General features: G+C 44.0%; 1 protein-coding gene and 1 long non-coding RNA gene across 6 annotated transcripts in view; one reads left to right on the top strand and one right to left on the bottom strand.

The window, feature by feature from the left end:
- Window positions 1-25258, bottom strand: part of LOC118386041 (usherin-like) — a 48946-nt gene that overhangs the window by 18663 nt on the left and 5025 nt on the right. For 2 of the 5 annotated variants that reach the window (XM_035773435.2, XM_035773443.2), the window contains exons 2-10: window positions 20294-20326; window positions 9269-9326; window positions 8844-9001; window positions 8618-8752; window positions 8079-8269; window positions 7946-7977; window positions 7492-7649; window positions 3910-4010; window positions 2920-3149 (exon numbers count right to left, since the gene is read on the bottom strand). In XM_035773435.2, the coding sequence (XP_035629328.1) occupies window positions 2920-3149; window positions 3910-4010; window positions 7492-7649; window positions 7946-7977; window positions 8079-8269; window positions 8618-8752; window positions 8844-9001; window positions 9269-9270 (1007 nt within the window). In that variant the 5' untranslated portion in view covers window positions 9271-9326; window positions 20294-20326. Of the gene's footprint in view, window positions 1-2919; window positions 3150-3909; window positions 4011-7491; window positions 7650-7945; window positions 7978-8078; window positions 8270-8617; window positions 8753-8843; window positions 9002-9268; window positions 9327-16462; window positions 16582-20293; window positions 20327-20426; window positions 22832-25258 lie in introns of those variants that run through there. The other 3 variants (XM_035773416.2, XM_035773425.2, XM_052525738.1) reach the window with 3 other exon arrangements.
- Window positions 22812-23394, top strand: LOC127931842 (uncharacterized). Its single transcript, XR_008143244.1, has 2 exons — window positions 22812-22901; window positions 23018-23394. It is a non-coding gene; the product is annotated as an uncharacterized LOC127931842 (long non-coding RNA).

The following is a 25258-nucleotide window of genomic DNA, read 5'->3' as shown; positions in this document are numbered from 1 at the left end:
TTAAATCTAGACTTGGTTTCCTCTATAGTAATCGCTCCTCTTTCACCCCAGCTGCCAAACTAACCCTGATTCAGATGACCATCCTACCCATGCTAGATTACAGAGACATAATTTATATATCAGCAGGTAAGGGTTCTCTCGAGCAGCTAGATGTTCTTTACCATTCGGCCATCCGATTAGCCACCAATGCTCCTTATAGAACACATCACTGCACTCTATACTCCTCTGTAAACAGGTCATCTCTGTATACCCGTCTCTTGATGCTTATTTATAAAACCCTCTTAGGCCTCACTCCCCCCTTCTGCCAGTCACATTCTGTTAAAGGTCCTCAAAGCACACACATCCCTGGGTCGCTCCTCTATTCAGTTCGCTGCAGCTGGCAACTGGAACGAGCTGCAACAAAACACTGAAACTGGACAGTTTTATCTCAATCTCTTCATTCAAAGACTCAATCATGGACACTCTTACTGACAGTCGTGGCTGCTTTACGTAATGTATTGTTGCCTCTACCTTCTTGCCCTTTGTGCTGTTGTCTGTGCCCAATAATGTTTGGACCATGTTTTGTGCTGCTACCATGTTGTGTTGCTACCATGTTGTTGGTATGTTGTGTTGCTACCATGCTGTGTTGTCATGTGTTGCTGCCTTGCTATGTTGTTGTTTTAGGTCTCTCTTTATGTAGTGTTGTCTCTCTTGTCGTGATGTGTGTTTTGTCCTATATTTGTATGTTATTTTTTAAATCCCAGCTCCCATCCCCGCAGGAGGCCTTTTGCCTTTTGGTAGGCCATCATTGTAAATACGAATTTGTTTCTTAACTAACTTTCCTAGTTAAACAAAATATCTGTACTTTACTATTTATATTTTTGACAACTTTTACTTTACGAAAGACAATAATGTACTTTTTACTGCATACATTTTCCCTGACACCCAAAAGTACCCGTTACATTTTGAATGCTTAGCAGAACAGGAAAATGGTCCAATTCACACACTTATCAAGAGAACATCCCTGGTCATCTCTACTGCCTCTGATCTGACAGACTCACTAAACACAAATGCTTTATTTGCAAATGATCTCTGAGCTTTGGAGTATGCCCCTGGCTATCCGTAAATAAAATATAAAATGGGGTTTGGTTTGCATAATATAAGGAATTTGAAATGATCTATTTTTACTTTTGATACTTAAGTATATTTTAGCAATTACATTTACTTTTGATACTTAAGTATATTTAAAACCAAATATTTTTAGACTTTTACTGGATGGCTTTTACATTAGTCATTTTCTATTACATTATCTTTACTTTTACTCAAGTATGACAATTGGGTACTTTTCTCACCCCGTTATCCATCATAAACCAGCCCCTCGCGCTTGCCAACTCGCTCTGAGGGCCCTCCGTTGTCACATGTTGCGGAGGAAACTCGGGAGGGTGACCTTAAGAGTAGCGAGAGGGTCAACCCCTCAACTTCAGGACACACTCGTGACTTGAATGACGCAATTCATGTTTCACATTGAAATAATATAACAAGCATGATGTTCAAATGAACAAATCCCCCCCCAGAAATCAACCAGCTTCCTCCTAGAGTCAGTCACACAACAGGACTAGGTAGACAAAAACAACTACCCACCCCCCAAACCCCCTCTTAGAGACCCCAAAGCAGACATACAGGCAGGCCAGTTGAGAACAAGTTTTGGGATGCATTTACTTTGTTACATGTGTCATGCCTTGAAATCAGACACAAACAAGGATGAGGGAGTGATTTGGGATTCAACCACAGAGTCAAAAAAAAGCTAATCGAAATGAGTCACTACCCACCCCCCAAACCCAAAGAGGTGTCTGGCCCCCTCTTAGAGCCAAAGCAGACACATTTCTCTTAAAATGTCTGGTAGTCTGTCTGAATGCCTCTGACTGGAAAAAGGGAAGTGAAGTACAGGATGGGAGGAGACCTTTAGACCTTTGGCTGCAGCGGTAGACGCCCTCTGGGAGTCAGTGGTTTGTATGACTTGGTGCATTCCATTAAGCAGTTAGTCGCCCACGGAATTCTATAAAATCGAAGATAGTGTGCCTGGGAATGTGGTTATGTTTAATTTCATTACAGTCGCATCCATTCATGTTTCCCAGACATAAACATACATAGATGCACACCCAGTGTCTGATGGTTGGGAATACTTTCCACCGTTAGTTAAAGTACAAACACACACTGGTTGAATCAACATTGTTTCCACATCATTTCAATGACATTATGTTGAATCAACGTGGAATAGATATGTTGAACCAACGTGGAATAGATATGTTGAACCAATGTGGAATAGATATGTTGAACCAACGTGGAATAGATATGTTGAACCAACGTGGAATAGATATGTTGAACCGACGTGGAATAGATATGTTGAACCGACGTGGAATAGATATGTTGAACCGACGTGGAATAGATATGTTGAACCGACGTGGAATAGATATGTTGAACCGACGTGGAATAGATATGTTGAACCGACGTGGAATAGATATGTTGAACCGACGTGGAATAGATATGTTGAACCGACGTGGAATAGATATGTTGAATCGACGTGGAATAGATATGTTGAATCGACGTGGAATAGATATGTTGAATCGACGTGGAATAGATATGTTGAATCGACGTGGAATAGATATGTTGAATCGACGTGGAATAGATATGTTGAATCGACGTGGAATAGATATGTTGAATTGACGTGGAATAGATATGTTGAATTGACGTTCCTAGTGGGATTGCATCATCACTTGGAAAGGGGAGGCTGGATACAGTCTGTTGAAGATGAAGTGATCTAATCGTTAGCCTTCAGGCACTCTGAACTCTACTTGCAGACAGTGATAACCCCATGTCTTTGGGATAAACTGCCTGGCTAGGTTAATCTACCTACAGTTTCCACCCTACAGAGCAACTCACTTGTGTCCATTGCAGCAGATTTCATCCTGAGGGTTGTAGGTCTCTTCTCCACAGCAGTGTTTGCCTGGATTGTTGAGATGAACGCGTGACTCACACACAATTTCACGGGATGGCAGATACAAGTGGCCACCTGGGGAGCACTGGTGCCCAGCCTCCACCCCACGATGCAACGTCTGGTTACAGCACAGCACCCGTCGGTCCTCTACAGCATAGGGAGTTTTACCGCAGCACTGGGAGAGACACACACCAGTCAGCAGGGTATCAACACACGCGCACACATAAATAACAGACACACACACACAACTTCATGCACTCACAAACCATAGCATGCAAATACACAAAATTCACACACAATCACAAAAGAAAGTCAAAACGCTAGAAAAGTCTGACTTTCTTACCAGTAAACCTGTGCACACATCTTCTACCGACAGAGTGCCGTGATAGAAAAGAGACCCAAAGAGAGCTCTCGTTACTCGTCAGGTACACTCTCACACTGAAGAGGGGCTGTACTAATCTAATTGGTTGCGGAATGGGGCTTAAGTAAATTACTGTGCGGACTAAACTGACATAGTACAGCATATAGCCAAAGTAAAGCTCTCACCACTACAAATAGTCCTTGTTACTGGCAAATCATGGGGCAGATTTTCTCCCTGATAGACTTTTAGATCAAACAGCACTCTAGGACATTGGCTTGGAGTATAGGACACCCACTTCCAACTGGGGCCCTATCTAAACATTCTGAGTGTTGAAACTAGTCTGTGGACAACGTATAGTTTGATACTTTTAGTTATTTTGACCATTAACATTTTTTTTTAACAAACACATCCATTTACAGTACAGCATTGTCTTCATGCCTTGACAAACAACTACTCAACAAGTGGGTGGATGATACCTTCATTTGACTGAGAAGAGCACATTTTTATGTTGCGGAGGAGGTTCAGTGAACTAAATTTAGCTGTAGGCCTAAGCTCTGTGGGCTAATGGACTCACCAGGTTTTTCCCAAGCACCCTGTGAGAAATCTGCCCGGCACAGCAGATGTTGATATCTGGATTGTAAACCTGAGAGCCACAGCTAGCAACATTGTAGGGACCTGGTGAGAGAGATGGGAAGGAGGGAGGACAGAGATGGTGATGACTCACATGAAAAAAAAATACTTGTTTGCTATAGACATCTATAGAACTTACTGCGGCATTCAGAAAGTATTCAGACCCCTAGACTTCTCCCACATTTCGTTACGTTACAGCCTTGTTCTAAAATGGATCAAATTGATTATTTTCCTCCTCAATCTACACACAATACCCCACAATGACAAACCGAAAACAGGTTTTTAGAAATGATTGCAAACGTATAAAGAAAAGAAGAAATACGTTATTTACATAAGTAATCAGACACTCTGCTATGAGACTCGAAATTGAATTGAAATTGAGCTCAGGTGCATCTGTTTCCATTGATCATCCTTGATGTTTCTACAACTTGATTGGAGTCCACCTGTGGTAAATTCAACTAACTGGACATTATTTGGAAAGGCACACACCTGTCTATATAAGGTCCCACAGTTGACTGTGCATGTCAAAGCAAAAACCATGCCATGAGGTCAAATAAATTGTCCCTAAGACAGGACTGTGCCAAGGTAAAGGTCTGGGGAAGGGTACCAAAAAATGTCTTCATCATTAAAGGTCCCCAAGAACACAGTGTCTTCCATCATTCTTAAAACGGAAGAAGTTTGGAACCACCAAGACTCTTCCGAGAGCTGGCTGCCCGGCCAAACTGAGCAATTGGGGGGAGAAGGGCCTTGGTCAGGGAGGTGACCAAGAACCTGAGCTCCAGAGTTCCTCTTTGGAGATGGGAGAACCTTCCTGAAGGACAACCATCTCTGCAGCACTCCACCAATCAGGCCTTTATGGAAGTGGCCTGAAGCCACTCCTCAGTAAAAGGCACATGACAGCACACTTGGAGTTTGCCAAAAGACACCTAAAGGACTCTCAGACCATGACAAACAAGATTCTCTGGTTTGATGAAACCAAGATTGAACTCTTTGGCCTGAATGCCAAGAGTCACATCTAGAGGAAACCTGGCACCATCCCTACGGTGAAGCATGATGGTGGCAGCATCATGCTGTGGGGATGTTTTTCAGTGGCAGGGACTGGGAGACTAGTCAGGATCGAGGGAAAGATGAACGGAGCAAAGTACAGAGAGATCCTTGACGAAAACCTTCTCCAGAGCACTGAAGACCTCAGACTGGGGCAAAGGTTCACATTCCAACAGGACAACAACCTTAAGCACACAGCTTTCTAAATATCGTATAATACAATTATAAAACCACTAACTATGAGATTTCACCTTCCTTATAACTGTAAAATACATATTTGTATGTTTAGTGTTAGAGAAATGTACATCTTTTCTAAAAGTCCCTCTTGCTCCCACTGCTGTAAACATCACACAGAGCTCTTGCTTGGCTTCCTGAACTTGTTAGGAACCCGCCTTTCACCCCATATCAATGTTGTACATCTATGACGAACATAACGTGTTTTGTTTAAAATCTATGAATTATTTTAGATGAATGGCTGTAAATCAAACTCAATGTGCTATGATGTAAGGATTGAGGGCTAGGGTTGGACAATATTACGATATAAATCAGAAATCAACGATGTTTGATAGACATCGTCAATGGCAATAACACCGTGATGCGACAGACGATAATTTAACCTACAGTTGCAAGACAAAGTATCTGAACCCTTTGGAATTACCTGGATTTCTGCATAAATTTGATCTGACCTTCATCTAAATCACAACAATAGACAAACACAGTGTGCTGAAACTATTGACACAAATTATTATATTTTTCTTGTCTATATTGAATACCGAATTTAAACATCCACAGTGTAGGTTGGAAAAAGTACCTGAACCCCTAGGCTAATGACTTCTCCAAAAGCTAATTGGAGTTAGGAGTCAACTAACCTGGAGTCCAATCAATGAGACGAGTTAGGCAATTTTGGTTAGAGCCGCCCTGCCTCATTAAAAAAAACACTCACGAAATTTGAGTTTGCTATCCACAAGAAGCATTGCCTGATGTGAACCATGCCTCGAACAAAAGAGATCTCAGAAGATTAAGAATGGTTGCCTCGCATAAAGCTGGAAAGGGTTACAAAAGTATCTCTAAAGGTCAGTCCACGGTAAGACAAATTGTCTATAAAATTGAGAAATTTCAGTACTGTTGCTACTCTCCCTAGGAGTGGCCGTCCTGCAAAGATGACTGCAAGAGCACAGCGCAGAATGCTGAATGAGGTTAAGAAGAAGCCTAGTGTCAGCTAAAGACTTACAGAAATCTCTGGAACATGCTATCTCTGTTGACGAGTCTACGATACGTAGAACACTAAACAAGAATGGTGTTCATGGGAGGACACCACGGATGAAACAACTGCTGTCCAAAAAAAAACATTGCTGCACATCTGAAGTTAGCAAAAGAGCACCTGGATATTCAACAGCACTCATGGCAATATTCTGTGGACAAATTAAACTAAAGTTGTGTTGTTTGGAAGGAACACACAACACTATCTGTGGAGAAAAAAACTTAATCGCAACTGTAAAGTATGGTGGAGGGTGAACACCTGTTGTATTCGGCGCATGTGACAAATAACATTTGATTCTAATCTGTTTTTAGCGAGGAGGTGGCTAGGATCTGCCATGGTTTAGATGGTAGCTCTTTTCTGACTGCGGGGACCTGCTTTGGTGGTGTGCCATTCACTTAACATGCTGGCCAGGACTTCACGTGCAGTTCAACCTCTTTTACAATGTTTAGCCACCACACGTTTGTGCACAGTCTCAGGCTGCATTACAGATCCTTTACTGTGTTGCTTGGCAATACAACAACTCGCTCTCCCCCTGCCCCGGGTAAAAATAAATTGACGATACAATCATAGATCAACAATGCTTGGACAGGCGGATGGGATGATGTGTCATTCCAGACATGGCCCAACCCCATTGCAAGCATGTGCTTTGTCAGTGGCTGGGATGTAGGGTTTAGCCAGGAATTGATGAACAGTAAGAAGAGTGATTGAAACGCTAGGAGGGACATCCCAGGCTTCAAGTGGTTTCAGATTTCACATCCTATGTCACACAGGCTAAAGAACCAGGTGGAACCAGGGCTATTGCTCAATGCAAGCCATTTCGATCGATTTATAAACAAAGGGACTTTACATCTAAGAGGTTTTAACCCGTCTCCTCCCCTTCATCTACACTGATTGAAGTGGATTTAAGAAATTACATCAATAAGGGATCATAGCTTTCAACCTGGTCAGTCTACGTCATGGAAAGAGCGAGTATTCCTATAATGTTTTGTACACTCAGTGTACATACACATCAGAGGAGGCTGGTGGGAGAAGCTATATGAAGACTGGCTCATTGTAATGGCTGGAATAGAATAGATGAAACGGAGTCAAACGTGTGGTTCCATATGTTTGACACCGTCATATTTATTCCAATCCAGCCATTACAATGTGCCTGTCCACCTATAGCTCTTCCCACCAGGCTCCGATACAAAAACAAAATAAAAAATAAAACTAGTCGGACACCTTGTGCTGTCTTACATGGGTTGCGGCTGAGTATTCCTTCACAGCAGGTCTGGTGACGCAAGTAACGCTTCCCTTGGAGAGATGTAGGGTTCTCACAGCAACCCTCTGTTGTTGGGTTAAAACAGGCACCTCGACCACAGGGCCTCTCCCCTGGCATACTGGAGGCATGCAGAGAGCGAGAGAGATGCAATACAACAACATGCACCTACACATACATAAACAATAAACGTATATGTACACAAACACAAGCATAGTTGTGAAAAACCATGCTAAAAAACAATCATCGTTACGTTTCTAATTATTCCACCAGTCTTTTTCTACAGACAAAAGGTTACCAGTTAAACTCCCTTTTTGTGCTTGTTGGCAGGCCATTCAATATCTCGGGCCTCGGCCAAAAGCCACAAGGCTTTTAGCAACTGAGACATCAATGGTTCAAGTCCAAAGGCAACCTTACCAGTTTGGAGAACTTGCGTCATTTCCCCTGTACTGAAAAAAAAGAGCGAACAAAATACACAAAGATGACAAACGATCATAATGGGAAGTTTCATTACAGCCATACAAAACCAGCAGGTTGGCTTTTTACTAACATTAGAACTTGATGATGCACAGCAGCTTGCATTGAGAGGCTCTGGGGATAGTGTTTCAGAGCAGCAGCAGTGGCTTTGCTGGTTAAACTGGTGGTCTCCACAGCATCGGTGGTGACTGGACATTTTGGCCAGGACCTTCCTTCCTTCAATAATATTTCCACAGCAAAGCTGGTTGTCTTCATCGTAAGGCTCTGTGGGACAGGTAATAACAATTGCTGAGATTTACTGTTTAAAAGAACTCAAGAGCTTTCAAGGGCTACAGTCTTACAAGCTTGACATTGTGAAGGGGAGTGAGTGAACACAGAAGCCGTGAGGTGAAGGTGGTCGTCACAATGAGAATCGGGAAACATCTCCCAAACAGCATTCTGAGTAGACAGACCGCCACTGGGAAATACAGTTTGAGAGCCAAGTCTAAAATGCACACTACAACACCACCTCTGTTATTGCCTTTGGGGAGAATAAAACAAACACAGCTACATCATCAATGATGACAGCAAATCTATGGTGCAGTCTATGTTAATAGACTGCACCTCACTGACCTTTTCCACAACACTTGGCATGGGGTTGGGTCCTGTTCAGGATCCGTGAGTCACAACACAGTTGGTTGAGAGGGTCGTAGGCCCTCAACCCACAGCAATCTGACACCAGCTGGCTTACATTCAGAGTCAGTTGACCTGCAATGGTTGAATCACAGATAAACACCCACACAGCATATAATTTCAAATTTTGGAGGTGCTGAAAAAAGTATGATTTTAACCCAGTTACCAGGTTCAAGTGAATAGGTACAGCAGGAAGCCTGGGTGAGGCTGAAGGCCCTTTTTCCACAGCAGGACAGCCCCGCCCCTTTATGCCGTACTCCTTCACAGCAGGTGAAATCTAGACTTCTATAATTAACCCCGCCGCAGATGTGATCTCTGGGAGACCTGAAAGGCAGAGGCTCATCTTCATGTCTAGAGGGCATTTATCTTCATCTATATGAAGCACATAAACTAGACATAGACAAACTGGAGTCGCAATGCTCACACATACAGTTACATCATGATGACACGTCTTAATTCACGAAAGGTAGTATGATGAAGTAGCCCCTAAACACTGTTCTAAGGTCAGTTTTGCATATCCCCACTAAAGATCTGGGCCCAAGGGCAGCTTCTAACCAGAGCAGAGATAATAATGGCACTTGCTATACTCACATGCCGTAGAACTTCCCAGCATGGACGGAGACTGGAATTCCAAAAGGATTGAACTGCCCTGTGAGACAAGTAACATCCCCACATCAAGACAATGTCCTGGCTACGTATTCTGTGAAAAGCTTTCTCAGGTTATGCTGTTAATCTAAGTGTGATATTTGCAAAACACACACTAAGAAAATATTGTAACTGTAAATTGCTTTACAGTAAAAAAAAAAGAAAAGAAAAAGTAAAGCACTGAATCATTTATTGCTTTAAAAATCGCATATTACAACTGCCTATCAGTGACTGAAGTTGATTAGGATAAAACGCATAAAGATAATTCGATGATAAAATGCCTGAAAAACTGAATAAGGTATTGTCAGGAAGCAACGGTACCTATGGCTGCGGTTAGCACTCCTTAAAGATCTCCACAGCAACTATAAAAAACACATCCACTAGTATGCCCTAAAAGGCTATACTGTTTAGAGTAATGATGACAACTCATTTCACTGACTTACGCCATACTGAACAAAAATACAAGACGCAACATGCAACAATTTCAACAATTTTACTGAGTTACAGTTCATATGTGGAAATCAGTCAATTTAAATAAATAAATTAGGCCCCAATCTATGGATTTCACATGACTGGGCAGGGGTGCAGACATGGGTGGGCCTGGGAGGCCATAGACACACCCACTTGGGAGCCAGGCCCAGCCAATCAGAATTGTTTTTTTTCCCATAAAAGGGCTTTATTACAGACAGAAATACTCCTCAACACCTAGCACACTTTAGAGTGGCCTACCCAGCACAAGGTGCACCTGTGTCGTGATCATGCTGTTTAATCAGCTTCTTGATATGCCTCACCTGTCAGGTGGATGGATTATCTTGGCAAAGCGGAAATGCTCACTAACAGAGACGTAAACACATTTGTGCACCAAATGTGTCAGAAATAAGCTTTTTGTGTGTTGGGAAAATTGTTGCATTCATATTTTTGTTTTTCGCAGATTGCAGATATCCCTATTCAATCAGAACTCTGTCAGGGAAGTAAGGTACATAATGCACAGGGGTGAAAGTAATGCCCGAAGTCCACCAGATGCATATGCGTTTTGTTTTGCCGGATGTCTAGCACACATTTTCCATACTTGACACACATGTACGTCACTTTTCAACTAGCTACAATGAACAGAAATGTAAACACAACATGTAAAGTGTTGGTCCCCAAATTGTTGCCACAAAGTTGGAAGCACAAAATCGTCTAGAGTGTCATTGTATGCTGTCGCGTTACGATTTCCTTTCACTGGAACTAAGGGGCCTAGCCCGAACCATGAAAAACAGCCCCAGACCATTATCCCTCATCCACCAAACTTTCCAGTCGACACTATGCATTGGGGCAGGTAGCGTTCTCCTGGCACCCGCCAAACCCAGATTCGTCTGTCGTACTGCCAGATGGTGAAGTGTGATTCATCACTCCAGACAAGACGTTTCAACTGCTCCAGAGTCCAATGGCGGCGAACTTTACACCCCTCCAGCCAACGTTTGGCATGGTGATCTTAGGCTGGTGTGCGGCTGCTCGGCTATGAAACCCATATCATGAAGCTCCCGATAAAAAGTTATTGTGCTGACGTTGCTTCCAGAGGCAGTTCGGAACTCGGTATTGAGTGTTACAACCAAGGACAGACCATTTTTTTACCCGCTTCAGCACTAGGCGGTCCTGTTCTGTGAGCTTGAAGGGGTGTCCACATACAGTACTTTTGTATAAGTAATGTAGTTTGGAAAGCAAATGGCTATTGCTGGAAAGAGAAGGCAAGAAAAAAACTCTAATCTGTCTTGAAAGTTATCAAAATTCTCAACTTAATTGAGCGAACAGTAGGCCTGTAGCCTATCTTAGGATATTGGCACCAGCGGAGAGCATCGGCCATATCCCCTGAGTGTGCATATTCACTCTCATCACTGTTGTGTCAATGCCACTTAAAAACGTTTGTTTTTGGACAATAATTTCCTCTTCCAGTTTAGATGGAGGTCTACTATACTGTATTTTATGATACACCAGTATTGATGCACAAACCGGTTTGGGTTTTTACATTACCTTTGTGGCAAACCTCTTCAAGGTTAGGAGCGTTTGTCACAAACTAAGTGGTAAACTGTCACCAAATCACCCAAGAATGAGAGTTCTTTCGAACAGGACAGTACCTGTGTGTTTGTTTCTCCGTCCTGGTCCACCCAGGCCGTAGGCGAGGTCAAGGATAGCAGAGTTCGGTACACGAATCGGGTTCTCGGTAGGTCCAGGTCCAAACGCCAACAGGTAAGTCCAAAACAATCCAGCTCATACACGGTAAATCCAGCCAATTTCTTATAGTCTCTTTCTCTATTGTTCATAGCTCCTTCCAGCACTCTCTCTTCCTCTTCCTGGTTTTTCTTGACCCTTTATCTGTGGGTCTGCTCCACCTTCTGAGGGTTCCCCTTGCTTCTGGGACTTGTAGTTTTGGCAGTCGGCCATTTTGTGATCTGTAGTTCTGACAGGGGTGGCCATTTTAGTGATCGGGCAGAGCCCGTTTATTAGTTCTGCTCTCACATATCTGCCACTTATCACTCGACCCCCTTCTTTGCCACATATCTCTCCCCCTAGATCCGACCCCCCAGGGCGGGCTACCGCAGCAAAATATGCATGCATGCGGGATAACCCATCCACGTTTCCCATTTCCTTCCCTGCTCTGTGTTTTAAGTCAAAATAAAACGGTTGTAGACTCAAAAACCACATCATCACCCGAGCGTTCTTCTCTTTAGCCCTATGCATCCAGGTGAGTGGGGCATGGTCACTGATGAGGGTGAAGTGGCGCCCCAGCAGGTAGTACTTCAGGCTTTCTAGAGCCCACTTTACTGCCAGCGCCTCTTTCTCAACGACTGAGTAGTTGGTTTCCCGTGGTTCCAGCTTCCTGCTTAAAAACAGGATGGGGTGTTCCACCCCTTCTACCTCTTTGGATAGCACTGCTCCCAAGCCGACCTCTGAGGCATCCGTCTGAACCACAAACTCTTTCTCAAAGTCTGGTACCACCAGCACTGGGTTACAGCAGAAAGCCTCCTGTAATGTCCTAAATGCTTTGGTGGCCCTTTCATCCCATTTGACCATGTTTGGCCCTCTGGCTCTAGTCATGTCGGTAAGTGGGGCGGCCACTATGGCATAACTTGGGATGAACTTCCGGTAGTAACCGGTCAGCCCTAGGAAGGCTCGGGCCTGCTTCTTATTTACTGGTTTCGGCCATTCTCTAATTGCCTTCACCTTCTTATGTTGGGGTTTGAATAACCCTCTTACCACAGTGTATCCCAGATACTCTGTTTCCTCTAACCCCACATAACACTTGGCAGGGTTTGCCGTGAGCCCTGCCTTTCTAAGGGCATCTAACACTGCCTGTACCCGGGGTAAGTGGGATTCCCAATCTGGGCTGTAGATCCCCACGTCATCTAAATAAGCTGCGGCGTATGCTTTGTGCGGTTTTAGGACTTTGTCCATGAGCCGTTGAAATGTGGCTGGGGCCCCGTGTAAGCCGAATGGCATGACGGTGTATTGAAACGAACCGTCAGGTGTTGCAAAGGCTGTCTTTTCTTTGGCCCTGGGGGTCAGAGGAATTTGCCAGTACCCTTTTGTCAGATCAAGGGTCGTAATGTACCGAGCATGACCAATTTTCTCCAGTAGTTCATCTACTCGGGGCATGGGGTAGGCATCAAACTTCGAGATTTCATTTACCTTCCGAAAGTCGTTACAGAACCGCAAAGACCCATCGAGCTTGGAGACCATCACAATTGGGCTAGACCACTCACTATTTGACTCTTCGACCACTCCAGCTGTCAACATTTTCTCAGTCTCTGCTCTAATCACGGCCCGTCGAGCCTCGGGTACCCGATATGGCCTCATACTCACTTTTCTCCCTGGTAGGGAAACGATATCATGAGCCGTAACCTCAGTTCGGCCAGGTACCTCTGAAAACACATCTCTGTTTTTCTGGATCAGGGTCTTTACTTCCTGTACTTGCGCTGGGGACAGAGTGGGTGAAATATTTACTTCGGCTGTCTCCTGAATGTGTGTGGGGTATGTGACCATTAGTGTTTCTCTCTCTCTCCATGCTTTTAACAGGTTTATGTGATAAATCTGTTCCTGGGGCCGTCGACCTGGCTGTCGGATCCGATAATTGACTTCTCCTATTCTCTCCAGTACTTCATATGGTCCTTTCCATGTGGCTAGTAGTTTACACTCTACCGTGGGGATCAGCACTAACACCTTATCTCCCGGTTGAAATTCCCTCAGGGTAGCCTGCCGGTTATAAGTGTGCCGCTGGTGTTCTTGTGTTTGTCTCATGTGCTCTCTAATGATGGGCATGACTGTGGCTATCCTGTCTTGCATTGCCGTGACGTGCTCTATGACACTAGTATACGGGGTGTATTGGTGCTCCCAGGTTTCCCGGGCGATGTCTAAGATTCCCCGGGGATGCCTCCCATATACCAGCTCAAAGGGAGAAAACCCCAGCGAGGCTTGAGGAACCTCTCTAATGGCAAACATCAGATACGGCAACATGCAATCCCAGTTTTTCCCATCCTTTTCGATTACCTTCCTGAGCATTGACTTCAGGGTTCGGCTGAATCTCTCAACCAGCCCGTCCGTCTGAGGATGGTAAACCGATGTCCTCAACTGTTTCACCTGCCACAGTTTACAAAGGTCCGCCATAAGGCGGGACATAAAGGGGGTCCCCTGGTCGGTAAGGATCTCCTTTGGAACCCCTACCCTGGTGAACAAGAGCACTAATTCCTTTGCGATATTTTTGGAAGTCATCGTCCGAAGTGGAATGGCTTCTGGGTAGCGAGTGGCATAATCTAGAATGAACAGAATGTATTGGTGCCTTCTGGCGGATTTGGGTAGTGGGCCCACTAAATCCATCGCTATCCTCTCAAATGGCGTTTCGATTATGGGGAGTGGCACTAACGGGCTTCTAAAAGCTGGTCGGGGAGCTGTTAACTGGCACTCCGGGCACTCTCCACAATGCCGAGCCACTTCAGCTTGAATTCCTGGCCAGTAAAACCTCCTTACAATCCGGTCTCGGGTTTTATCGATACCAAGGTGTCCACCCAGAATGTGCCCATGAGCTAGATCCAGTACTGTCCTCCGGTACCGAGTGGGAACCAACAACTGTTCCACCACATCAACCCCTATTTTCGAGACTCTGTACACCAAACCCTTTTTCATGATGAAGTGGGGAAAACTATTAGGCATCATCCCACCATTTATGGGAGTACCATCTACGACCTGCACATCTGCTCTGGCTTGCTGCAGGGTTGGATCCTGGTTTTGGGCCGTCCCAAAATTAGTCAAGGACTCTGCCAGGTCTGCTGGTTCTAGATTGTCGTCCTCTGGATTCAGATCGACCCCAGCCCCACTAGTACCGGGCTGTTCGTTATCAGCGAGGTTTGCCACTTCATCCTCCTCCGCCCCTACTAGCACCTGTGATGTTGTCCCCTGGGAGACCTCTTTTCTTGGCTTTGGTTGAAGGCCCCATGCTTCTTCCTGCTTGGTCAGGGTTGTTGGCTTCTCAAATATGCCATTCTTGTGGCCTAACTTCGCAAAGTTAGGAAAGTCTCTACCCAATATTACATCATATGGCATCTTTGGGACCACGCCGACCTCATAATCCAGCAGACTGTCCTCTGTTTGTATGCTCACTAAGGCCGTGGGGTACAGACGGGTATCCCCATGAATGCATGTAACACTGATATCCTGTCTTGTATCCAGTTTATGAGTCGGCACTAGGCCTGTAACGACCAGGGTTAGCATACTCCCGGAATCCAGTAGTGCTTCAACCGCTTTCCCTTCAAACTTCACCCTGCACATATGTTTGTTTCTTGATCTTTCAAGTACAGTGGTTACAACAGGACATGCATACCGTATATCATCTTCATTTTCAGCAAGGTTACATTGCATTGGCTCTTCTTTAATAGGGCAGTAGGCTGCAATATGTTCTGGTTGATTACAATTGTAACAGATAATAGGGGTTCGGGGGGGAGACCCTCTCAACACCCAGTCCCGGTTTCCGTTTTTTCCCTTAGTGTCTCGGCCTGATTCTGATTCTTTCCTCATGGCCCCACGCTGCTCTCTTCCCCCTCTATATGTTGGGACAGCCTTACCCTGTCCGCTGGTTCGCCCATGCCTGGGGAACGGGAATCTTTCCTCCTGTGCCTGCTCAGCTGTTCTTGCCGTACAATACCGTTCAACCAGGCCCACGAGATGGTCAGTGGAAAGTACCTCGTTCTGGCCAACCCATCGTCTCACTTCTTGGGGTAGACCTAGCTGAAACTGGTTGAGTACGATGGTCTCGACAATCTCTGCGGATGACCGGGTCTCTGGTCGCAACCATTTCCGTGCCAGGTGAATCAAGTCGAACATCTGTGTTCGTGGGGGTTGTCCCGGTCGGTAGGACCACTGGTGGAAGCGGTGTGCCCTCACGGTATCGGTCACTCCCAGTCTAGTCAGGATCTCCCCCTTTAGTTTATCGTAATCCTGTGCATCTTTCAACTCCAGGTCGAAATACGCTTTTTGAGCGTCCCCTGCCAGGTATGGTGCCAGAAGCCCTGCACATTCTTCTTTCGGCCACTTCACCCTCTCTGCCGTCCTTTCGAAGGTGGTAAGATATGCTTCCACATCATCCTGCGCTGTCATTTTTTGAAGAAAATGATTGGCCCTCCTCTGGGTATTTGCAGCTGGTAATTGAGCCCCAATTTGGTCCGCTAGCCCCTTTAGGCCTTCTCTTAACTCCCGGGTGTTTCTCTCTTGCTCTTCTATGAGCAGCTGGTTGGTGCGGTGCTGGATCTGTAACGTGTCCTGATACATTCACATTGCATCCTGATTAACTATTTGTTGAGCTCTAGTTGCCTCTTGTTGGGCGGCCGCCGCTTGTAACAGGGCCTGTATGGCTCCCTCCATACTAATTTTCCTGAAAAACTGTCCTAACCAAACAAAGCCAAAACAAAAAAAACCTGACTCCCCTTTGGAGTGCTAACTGAACATTTATTTATTTTTTCCTTCTACCTAACCAGTGGTATGTTAGTCCATGCCCGCATCCTCCACCACGTGTGGCAAACCTCTTCAAGGTTAGGAGCGTATGTCAGAAACTAAGTGGTAAACTGTCACCAAATCACCCAAGAATGAGAGTTCTTTCGAACAGGACAGTACCTGTGTGTTTGTTTCTCCGTCCTGGTCCACCCAGGCTGTAGGCGAGGTCAAGGATAGCAGGGTTCGGTACACGAATCGGGTTCTCAGTAGGTCCAGGTCCAAACGCCAACAGGTAAGTCCAAAACAATCCAGCTCATACACGGTAAATCCAGCCAATCTCTATAGTCTCTTTCTCTATTGTTCATAGCTCCTTCCAGCACTCTCTCTTCCTCTTCCTGGTTTTTCTTGACCCTTTATCTGTGGGTCGGCTCCACCTTCTGAGGGTTCCCCTTGCTTCTGGGACTTGTAGTTTTGGCGGTCGGCCATTTTGTGATCTGTAGTTCTGACAGGGGTGGCCATTTTAGTGATCGGGCAGAGCCCGTTTATTAGTTCTGCTCTCACATATCTGCCACTTATCACTCGACCCCCTTCTTTGCCACACCTTCTATAACAGTATTTGATTTTGGTTTGTTAAATGTTTACTCCATTACTTGAGTCATCTCACTCTCTCCATGCCACTTTCCATATAAACCGTCCCCCTGTTACTCATGGAGCGAATTTGTTGTTCCTCGACCCTGACACACTTGCTTTCAGTCTGCATGGTCAATGCAGCACATGCAACAATGTTGATGACAACAATAATGTTTTCCCTTTGCTTCTTAATGTGCATCCACTAGTGTTCAGCATTGAGGGTCACCAACAACACAGTGGCCTCCATCAATCTGAAATGGAAGATGTTTGGAACCACCAAGAGTCTTCCTAGAGCTGTCCGCCAGGCCAAACTGAGCAATCGGGGGAGAAGGGCCTTGGCTCAGGGAGGTGACCAAGAACCCGATGGTCACTCTGACAGAGCTCCAGAGTTCCTCTGCGGAGATGGGAGAATCTTACAGAAGGACAACCATCTCTGCAGCACTCCACCAATCAGGCCTTCATGGTAGAGTGGCCTGACAGAAACCACTCCTCAGTAAAAAGTACATGACAGCCCGCTTGGAGTTTGCCAAAGAGGCAACTAAAGGACTCTCAGACCATGAGAAAACAAGATTCTCTGGTCTGATGAAACCAAGATTTACCTCTTTGGCCTGAATGCCAAGCGTCACGTATGGAGGAATGCGGGCACCGCTCATCACCTGGCCAATATCATCCCTACAGTGAAGCATGGTGGTGGCAGCATCATGCTGTGGGGATGTTTTTCAGCAGCAGAGACTGGGAGACTAATCAGGATCGAGGAAAAGATGAACAGAGCAAAGTACAGCAAAATCCTTGATGAAAACCTGCTCCAGAGCACTCAGGACCTCAGACTGGGGCGAAGGTTCACCTTCCAACAGGACAACGCAGGAGTGGCTTTGGGACAAGTCTCTGAATGTCCTTGAGTGGCCCAGCCAGAGCCCAATCAAACATCTCTGGAGAAACCTGAAAATAGTTGTGCAGTGATGCTCCAATCTGACAGTGCTTGAAAGGATCTGCAGAGAATGGTAAAAACTCCCCAAATAAAGGCGTGCCAAGCTTGTAGCGTCATACCCAAGACTCAAGGCTGTAATCGTTGCCAAAGGTGATTCAACAAAGTACTGCTTAAAGGGCCTGAATACTTATGTAAATGTGTTATTTCATTTTTTAAAATAAATTTGCAAAAATAAATAAATCAAAAATAGCTTTGTCATTATGGGGTAATTGTGTAGATTGGTGATGGGGGCATTTTTTCCATCAATTTTAGAATAAGGCTGTCACGAGACAAAATGTGGAAAAGTGAGTTTCTTACATCTGCAAAAGGCTAGTTTGTCTTTCCTTAGCAAGTTGGGCCTACATTGTGTTAGCTGCTAATGCTAATCGCTAGTTAGCTGGCTAGCTAGTTAATACATGTACTGAGTCAGAGCAAAAGTAACTAGCTATACAGCCTGATATATCTTGTTTGCGCAACAGTATCTTCTAAATCAAAGAGGAATACACAAAGCGTGAATATGTTACCTACATAAAGTAGCTAAGAAAAAACATTAAATATAGCCAAAGATTATAGGGTCCCCTAGGAAACAGTTACTAACACTTCGGTTCCTACCCTGTCACAATCATTTTTGGCATTTTCATTCGTTGTCATGTCCAACAACACTGTATTAAAAGTGTCCACTATTATATTCTAACTATAGAATTAGAATAACCATCATACTTCCATGATTCCAACAGTTCACCCAAGTGTTTTGAGCTAAATGGCTAATAAAATCTCAATTGCAACATTTGGTCAAAAATAAGGCCTGGATTGTTTGCTTATAACGTGCAGCCCTACAAGGCAGTATGGAAATGACCTCAAATGAGTGATGGAAATGCAGAAATGGATGAAAATGCAGAAAGTCATTTTGGGTTGAAGTTGAATTGAACAGTATACTGTAAAACAATCAGCATGGGGAAAGACCAATTGAAATCACATAGAATGTATGTTTTGCCAGCCTAGGGTCACGCACTACTCAAAGCAATTTATAACTTGTATTATTCAAAAACATAAAATACCTTCTTTTTTTGTATACCGTGACATGATATTTTGGCCATACCACCAAGCCCTAATCAGACATTGTTTTTACTGATCTGTTTGTAAGTGTCAGCAGAGTAGAGTACCCTGTCATTTGTCTAATCAAAAAAGATTATTTCAATGTCTCCAGTCATATAAAGTGAAGTAGAATTGCATGAAATGTGTTTATAAAAGGCCAAATTCTTCACGGGCAAAGAAAATATTGTTTAAGAAATGTATCTGCTATAGCCTAGGCCAACTCTACCGTACGCCCTCAGCCAAGCATTGAAAGGTCATTTTGTGAACAGTGACTGAGCTATATTAGCCTAAATTATGAATATCCAATGCACTGATCACCTTAGGAATAGTAGGCTATCTTACATAAGTCTGCAAATGTGATGACGCATGTAATGCTTTATTATAAAGGTGCATTTTTATGGTGAACATTAGCTTCCCCTAACTTGAAACTCACACGCCGCCTAGGAGTGGACACATCAATTCTGGCCTAATGACAATCGGCAAATATCATTACACTTTTTTGGTGTTTTGTGTAACAGATGTCTCTTTCCATTCACCACTGTTTGGAGGCTTGAAATATGGTAGGAAGTGGATGAACGTGCGCTGCTAGCCTGGTAAAGGAGCCCTTTGAAGTGACGGTTTGACAATCAGATGAAAACGTCAAAACTGGTTGTGTTTACGCCACAATAAAAGGTAATGCATTTTAAAAGTGAAATGACAAATCTTTACAACTATGTCCACAGAGACCCTATTGATTTAATTCTAGGGATTATATATGTAATAATATAGCAAGCACATATAGGTCCAAACCACAGAACAATAAGTAATAATGTATTCCACTGGGGATTATTGTAACTGAAGAGGAGCCCACATTACAACACTGTCTCTGCTGTCTACTGTACACACATCAATCTGAGAGGCAGAGTAGTAGCCCACATTACAATAATATCTCTGCTGTATACTGTACACACATCAATCTGAGAGGCAGAGTAGTAGCCCACATTACAATACTATCTCTGCTGTCTACTGTACACACACCAATCTGAGAGGCAGATTAATAGCCCACATTACAATACTATCTCTGCTGTCTACTGTACACACATCAATCTGAGAGTGAGAGTAGTAGCCCACATTACAATACTATCTCTGCTGTATACTGTACACACATAAATCTGAGAGGCAGAATAGTATCCCACATTACAATATCATCTCTGATGTCTACTGTACACACATCAATCTGAGAGGCAGAATAGTGGCCCTCACAGCCCTACACCTCTCAACAACTGGCCCCATTTAATTCATACAAACAGATGCAAGAGATGACAGTGCTTTCCACTTACCATGTGCGCTGTAGCAGGGTAGAGTCAGAAGAACTGCACAAATGAAACAAACACATGTTAAGGAAAGGAAGTCCAGAGATTGTACACACAAATTCTAGCAAATGTGCAGAGTTTGACAGTGATGGTCACATACCAAACATCCGTAGTGGAGTGTTCATGGTGTTTCTTTCCATAAAGCAATCTCATTCATAGATCGAAGCTTAAGATGAGTTGAGAAAAGTAGTCCAATTCAGCCCCACCTACAAGCACCTAGTGGTGTGGAGTCAACTCCAAAATAATAGATTCTTTGCCCGTCGACTCCAATTTCTGGGATGTCAAGCTTCGATTCTGCAACGAATCGACTCCTCGATTTTTGCAACGGCGGAAACTACATGACATCACCAAAAGTATGTGGACAACCCTTCAAATTAGCGGATTCGGCTATTTCAGCCACATACGTTGCTGACAGGTGTATAAAATTGAGCACACCGCCATGCAATCTCCATAGACAAACACTGGCAGTACTGAAGAGCTCAGTGACTTTCAAAGTGGCACTGTCATAGGATGCCACCTTTCCCACAAGTCAGTTTGTCAAATTTCTACCCAACTAGAGGTGCCCCGGTCAACAATTATCTCAACCAGCTTTACCTGGAATGCTTTTCCAACAGTCTTTAAGGATTTCCAAAATATGCTGACCACTTGTTGGCTGCTTTTCCTTCACTCTGCGGTCCAACTCATCCCAAACCATCTCAATTGGGATGAGGTCAGGAGATCGTGGATGCCAGGTCATCTGATGCAGCACTCCATCACTCTCCTTCTTGGTCAAATAGCCCTTACACAGCCTGGAGATGTGTTGGGTCAATGTCCGGTTGAAAAACAAATGATAGTCACACTAAGTACAAACCAGATGGGATGGGGTATCGCTGCAGAATGCTGTGGTAGCCATGCTGGTTAAGTGTGCCTTGAATTCTAAATAAATCACTTAACAGTGTCACCAGCAAAGCACCCCCACACCTCCTCCTCCATGCTTCACGGTGGGAACCACAAATGCAGAGATCATCCGTTCACCTACTCTGCGTCTCACAAAGACACGGCGGTTGGACCTAAAAATGTCAAATTTGGACTCATCAGACCAAAGGACAGATTCCCACCGGTCTAATGTCCATTGCTCGTGTTTCTTGGCCCAAGCAAGATTCTTATTAGTATTGGTGTCCTTTAGTAGTGGTTTATTTGCAGCAGTTCAACCATGAAGGCCTGATTCATGCAGTCTCTGAACAGTTGATGTTGAGATGTGTCTGTTACTTGAACTCTGTGAAGCATTTATTTGGGCTGCAATCTGAGGTGCAATTAAATCTAATGAACTTTTCCTCTGCAGCAGAGATAACTCTGGGCCTTCCTTTCCTGTAGCGGTCCTCATGAGAGCCAGTTTCATCATAGCGCTTGATGGTTTTTGCGACTGCACTTGAAGAAACTTTGAAAGTTCTTGAAATTGTCCGATTTGACTGACCTTCATGTCTTAAAGTAATGATGGACTGTTGTTTCTCTATGCTTATTTGAGCTGTTCCTGCTGTCATATGGACTTGATCTTTTACCAAATCTGTATATTCTAGATTTAAAGATTCTAGATGTCATTTTGGATTGGAGATGCTTAATGTGAGTCTGAAAGGAGAGTTTACATTCTAACCAGACACATAGGTATATGTATTTGTCCACATATTCTAAGTCAGAACCGTCCAGAGTAGTGATGCTGGACGGGCGGGCAGCGATCGGTTGAAGAGCATGCATTTAGTTTTACTTGCATTTAAGAGCAGGCTAAAATTATTGCCACCAATTTCCAGCCATTTTTTGATCGTGGAGGACAGAGGTTTTAGAAATTATAGCAATAGTCTAAATCCAATGTACACAATTCCAAGCAGGAAATCCCTTTCAAATATCACTTATTCCACAACTGTACGAGAGCACACATGCTTCAGTATGGGAAGGAGTCCAAAAACCTACTGCAGTTTGCCTTACCACTGACTGCTGGACATCAAGGGTACCCACTTCTTACATGTCGGTTACCTGTCACTTCATTGAAGATTTTTCGATGTCTAGCTGTCTTCTGGACTGCTTTGAGTTTAGCGACAGACACACCTCAGAGAAATTGGCAGAGGAACTGTTGAGAGTGACCAGAGAATGGCAAGTAGATGGAAAAGTGGTCTGTTGTGTTAACGACAATGCAGCTAACATAACCAAAGCCATGAAAATGTTCAACTGGACACATCATCCATGTCTTGCCCACACAATCAACCTGATCGTAAGAGGTGCTCTGACAGTGATGAAGCCCACTGTGGACAAAGTGAAAGCAGCTGTGGAATACTTCCACAGGAGCACAGTAGGTGCTGAAAAACGAAGGTCTACAAAATGCCAGATGGGGATGCCTGAGCTGAGGCCTAAACAAGACTGCACTACAAGGTGGAATTCAGCATTTTATATGCTGAAGCGGTTTCTTGAGTCAAAAGATGCCATCATCTCTACCCTGGCCATTGTCAATGCACCTGTTGATGCTCTGACCCAAGAGTAATGAGAGGTGGTGGAGTCCTGGAACCCTTTGAGCAGGTCACTATGGAGATCAGTGGAGAGAGATACAGTAAGCAGTTATTACTACATCATTATTTAATCCAGTATTATATATGTATATGAGAATGTAGTATCTGTGGACAAAACATGAACCTGAACTAATAAGGTACTGTTCTCTCTTTTCAGATATGTGACAGCCTAAAAAATTATACTCCTGTGTAAAGGTCTGCAGCGAATCACAGCCAGCCGCCAGAGAGAAGCAAATGTAACCACAGGACATGTGACAGAGTTGATGGACACCCTATGTTCATCAATGGACAGAAAGTTCCACAGAATGGAATATAATCACGTGCTATCAGAAACCGCTGCACTTGACCCCAGGTTTAAGAAGTTAGCCTTCAGTGATGCCAGAGCGATTGATGAGGCTCTTCAAAGAATAACCTCAGCAGCAGGGAGGGACATCCCCAGCAGTCAGCTGGCTCAGGCACCAGGGCAACAGGAAGAAGAGGGATCAGATGGAGCAGAAGAACCAGCAGTAGTGCCACAAACGTCTGCTGTTTGGATGCTGTTTGACGAGAGAGCAACTGGGGATGCAGCACGAAGGAATCCCTCAACAGATGCCATAATGGAGCCCCTCCTCCAAAGATCTGCAGATCCTCTGAGCTGGTGTAAGAACAAGGCCTCTGTCTACCCAGGGCCTACTAAAGTCACGACAGGGAGACTCTGCATAGTGGCCACATCCGTTCCCTCTGAGAGGGTCTTCTCGAAAACGGGACAAATAATTACTGAGAAGAAACTGCATCAGCCCCATCAGCCCCCTTTGCATTCAGCTTGTATTTCTGAATGCAAACCTCTCATAAAAGCAAAATATGGTCAGCATTGCTGTGTGCTACTGGATATAACATGGCAATAAAGAAGCGAGAGAGAAAAAGGGACCAGTTTAATGTTTTAAGTGGGATGCTGCAGTTTTGCACATTGTTCCTTATTTTTCTTTGACATGGTGCAATATTCTATTATTATGTTGTTCAGATTGTATTCGTTTTGAATAGTTCATTTATATGACCTTTGTTTATATATATTTTAAAAGTTATACTTTAAATGCACATGTGTAATAGCATCATTCTTTTTAACATTTATTTCAATTTGTGGGATGCTGCAGTTTTGCAAATTGTGATTTATTTTTCTTTGATATGGTGCAATATTATTTTATGCTGTTCAGATTGTATTCGTTTTGAATGGTCAGATTGATATGCACTTTGTTTATATACATTAAAAAGTTATACTTTAAATGGAAATGTTTAATAGCATTCTTTTTCATAACAAAACAATGCATTTTTAAATGCATTGTGATTAAGGTAGAGTATGATTTAATTTAATAATTTAATTAGAATTGTTTTAACACCAATCACAGTCAAACTATCGCAAACTGTTTGAATTGAAAAAATACAAAACGTGTTTTTTTTTAAAGAGCCGTTTGAGAGCCAAAAGAGTTGGTGAGTTGAGCCGAACGAGCCGGCTCACTGAAAAGAGCCGGAATGCCGGACAGTGCTGGTCGTAAAAAAGCTAGCTAGTTCATGGATGCAAACAATGTTCTTCCTCAAAAACACACCAAAACGACATAAGCTGTTTCAGTAGCTATAGTTTTTTTTGTTTAACGTAGTTATTACACATTGATTACTCTCTCACTCGTATATCATGTCACAACGATTCGCCACGTATGCTATGAGTCATAGATTGTCATTTGCATAAAGTTCGTTAACGTTAAAGTTCATAGTAACGTTAACGTTGACTTAATGTTAGCTAGCTATCTAACGTCGGTTTTGAGAAGCAAAAACAATGAGCTATTTGTATTTGCAGAGGTTTTGTGGCAACATTCTACAACCAGACTGCTTAGAGACCTGGGAATTAAGTGCCAGAGCCAGCGTTCGGCAATCAAAGCTGTATCGGAGGCGGCAGAAGGCAGCAGTCAGTGGCTCTGGATGAAGAGGAAAGACCCCAGCTGGGCCCTGAAGTGAGAGGGCCAGGAAGTATGCGGTCAACAATGCTTGACTCAGGGAGGAGGACGCCCCTGCCATGCATAGTCCCATGGGATTGTTGGCTATCAACAACAAGGCAACTCCTATGACTAATTGGGAATGGGACGCAAGTCTAGGATTGATCACCCTGTCGCTGGCCGCCTTTGGGGAGGGTGAATAGTGTGAAAGGCCGAAACACCCTAGGAACCAAAGGTACACTACTGACGATGCGCTCCCCAAATTTCACCAGGCTCACTGTTCATTAACTCTTGGAAGTGCTTGCACAAAGGATAGTAACATCTCATCCTGTGTTCTTGGAATCTACATCGCTGACCTTATTTTAGCGCCCCCAAAAACGTAGTACTTCCAGATCAACTGTAATATCAATACCATTGTAAAGCACACTTTCTCC

This window comes from Oncorhynchus keta, chromosome 1 (genome assembly GCF_023373465.1).
Source record: "Oncorhynchus keta strain PuntledgeMale-10-30-2019 chromosome 1, Oket_V2, whole genome shotgun sequence".
Taxonomy (NCBI): Eukaryota; Metazoa; Chordata; class Actinopteri; order Salmoniformes; family Salmonidae; genus Oncorhynchus; species Oncorhynchus keta.
This window is presented reverse-complemented; position numbering and strand designations above follow the sequence as displayed.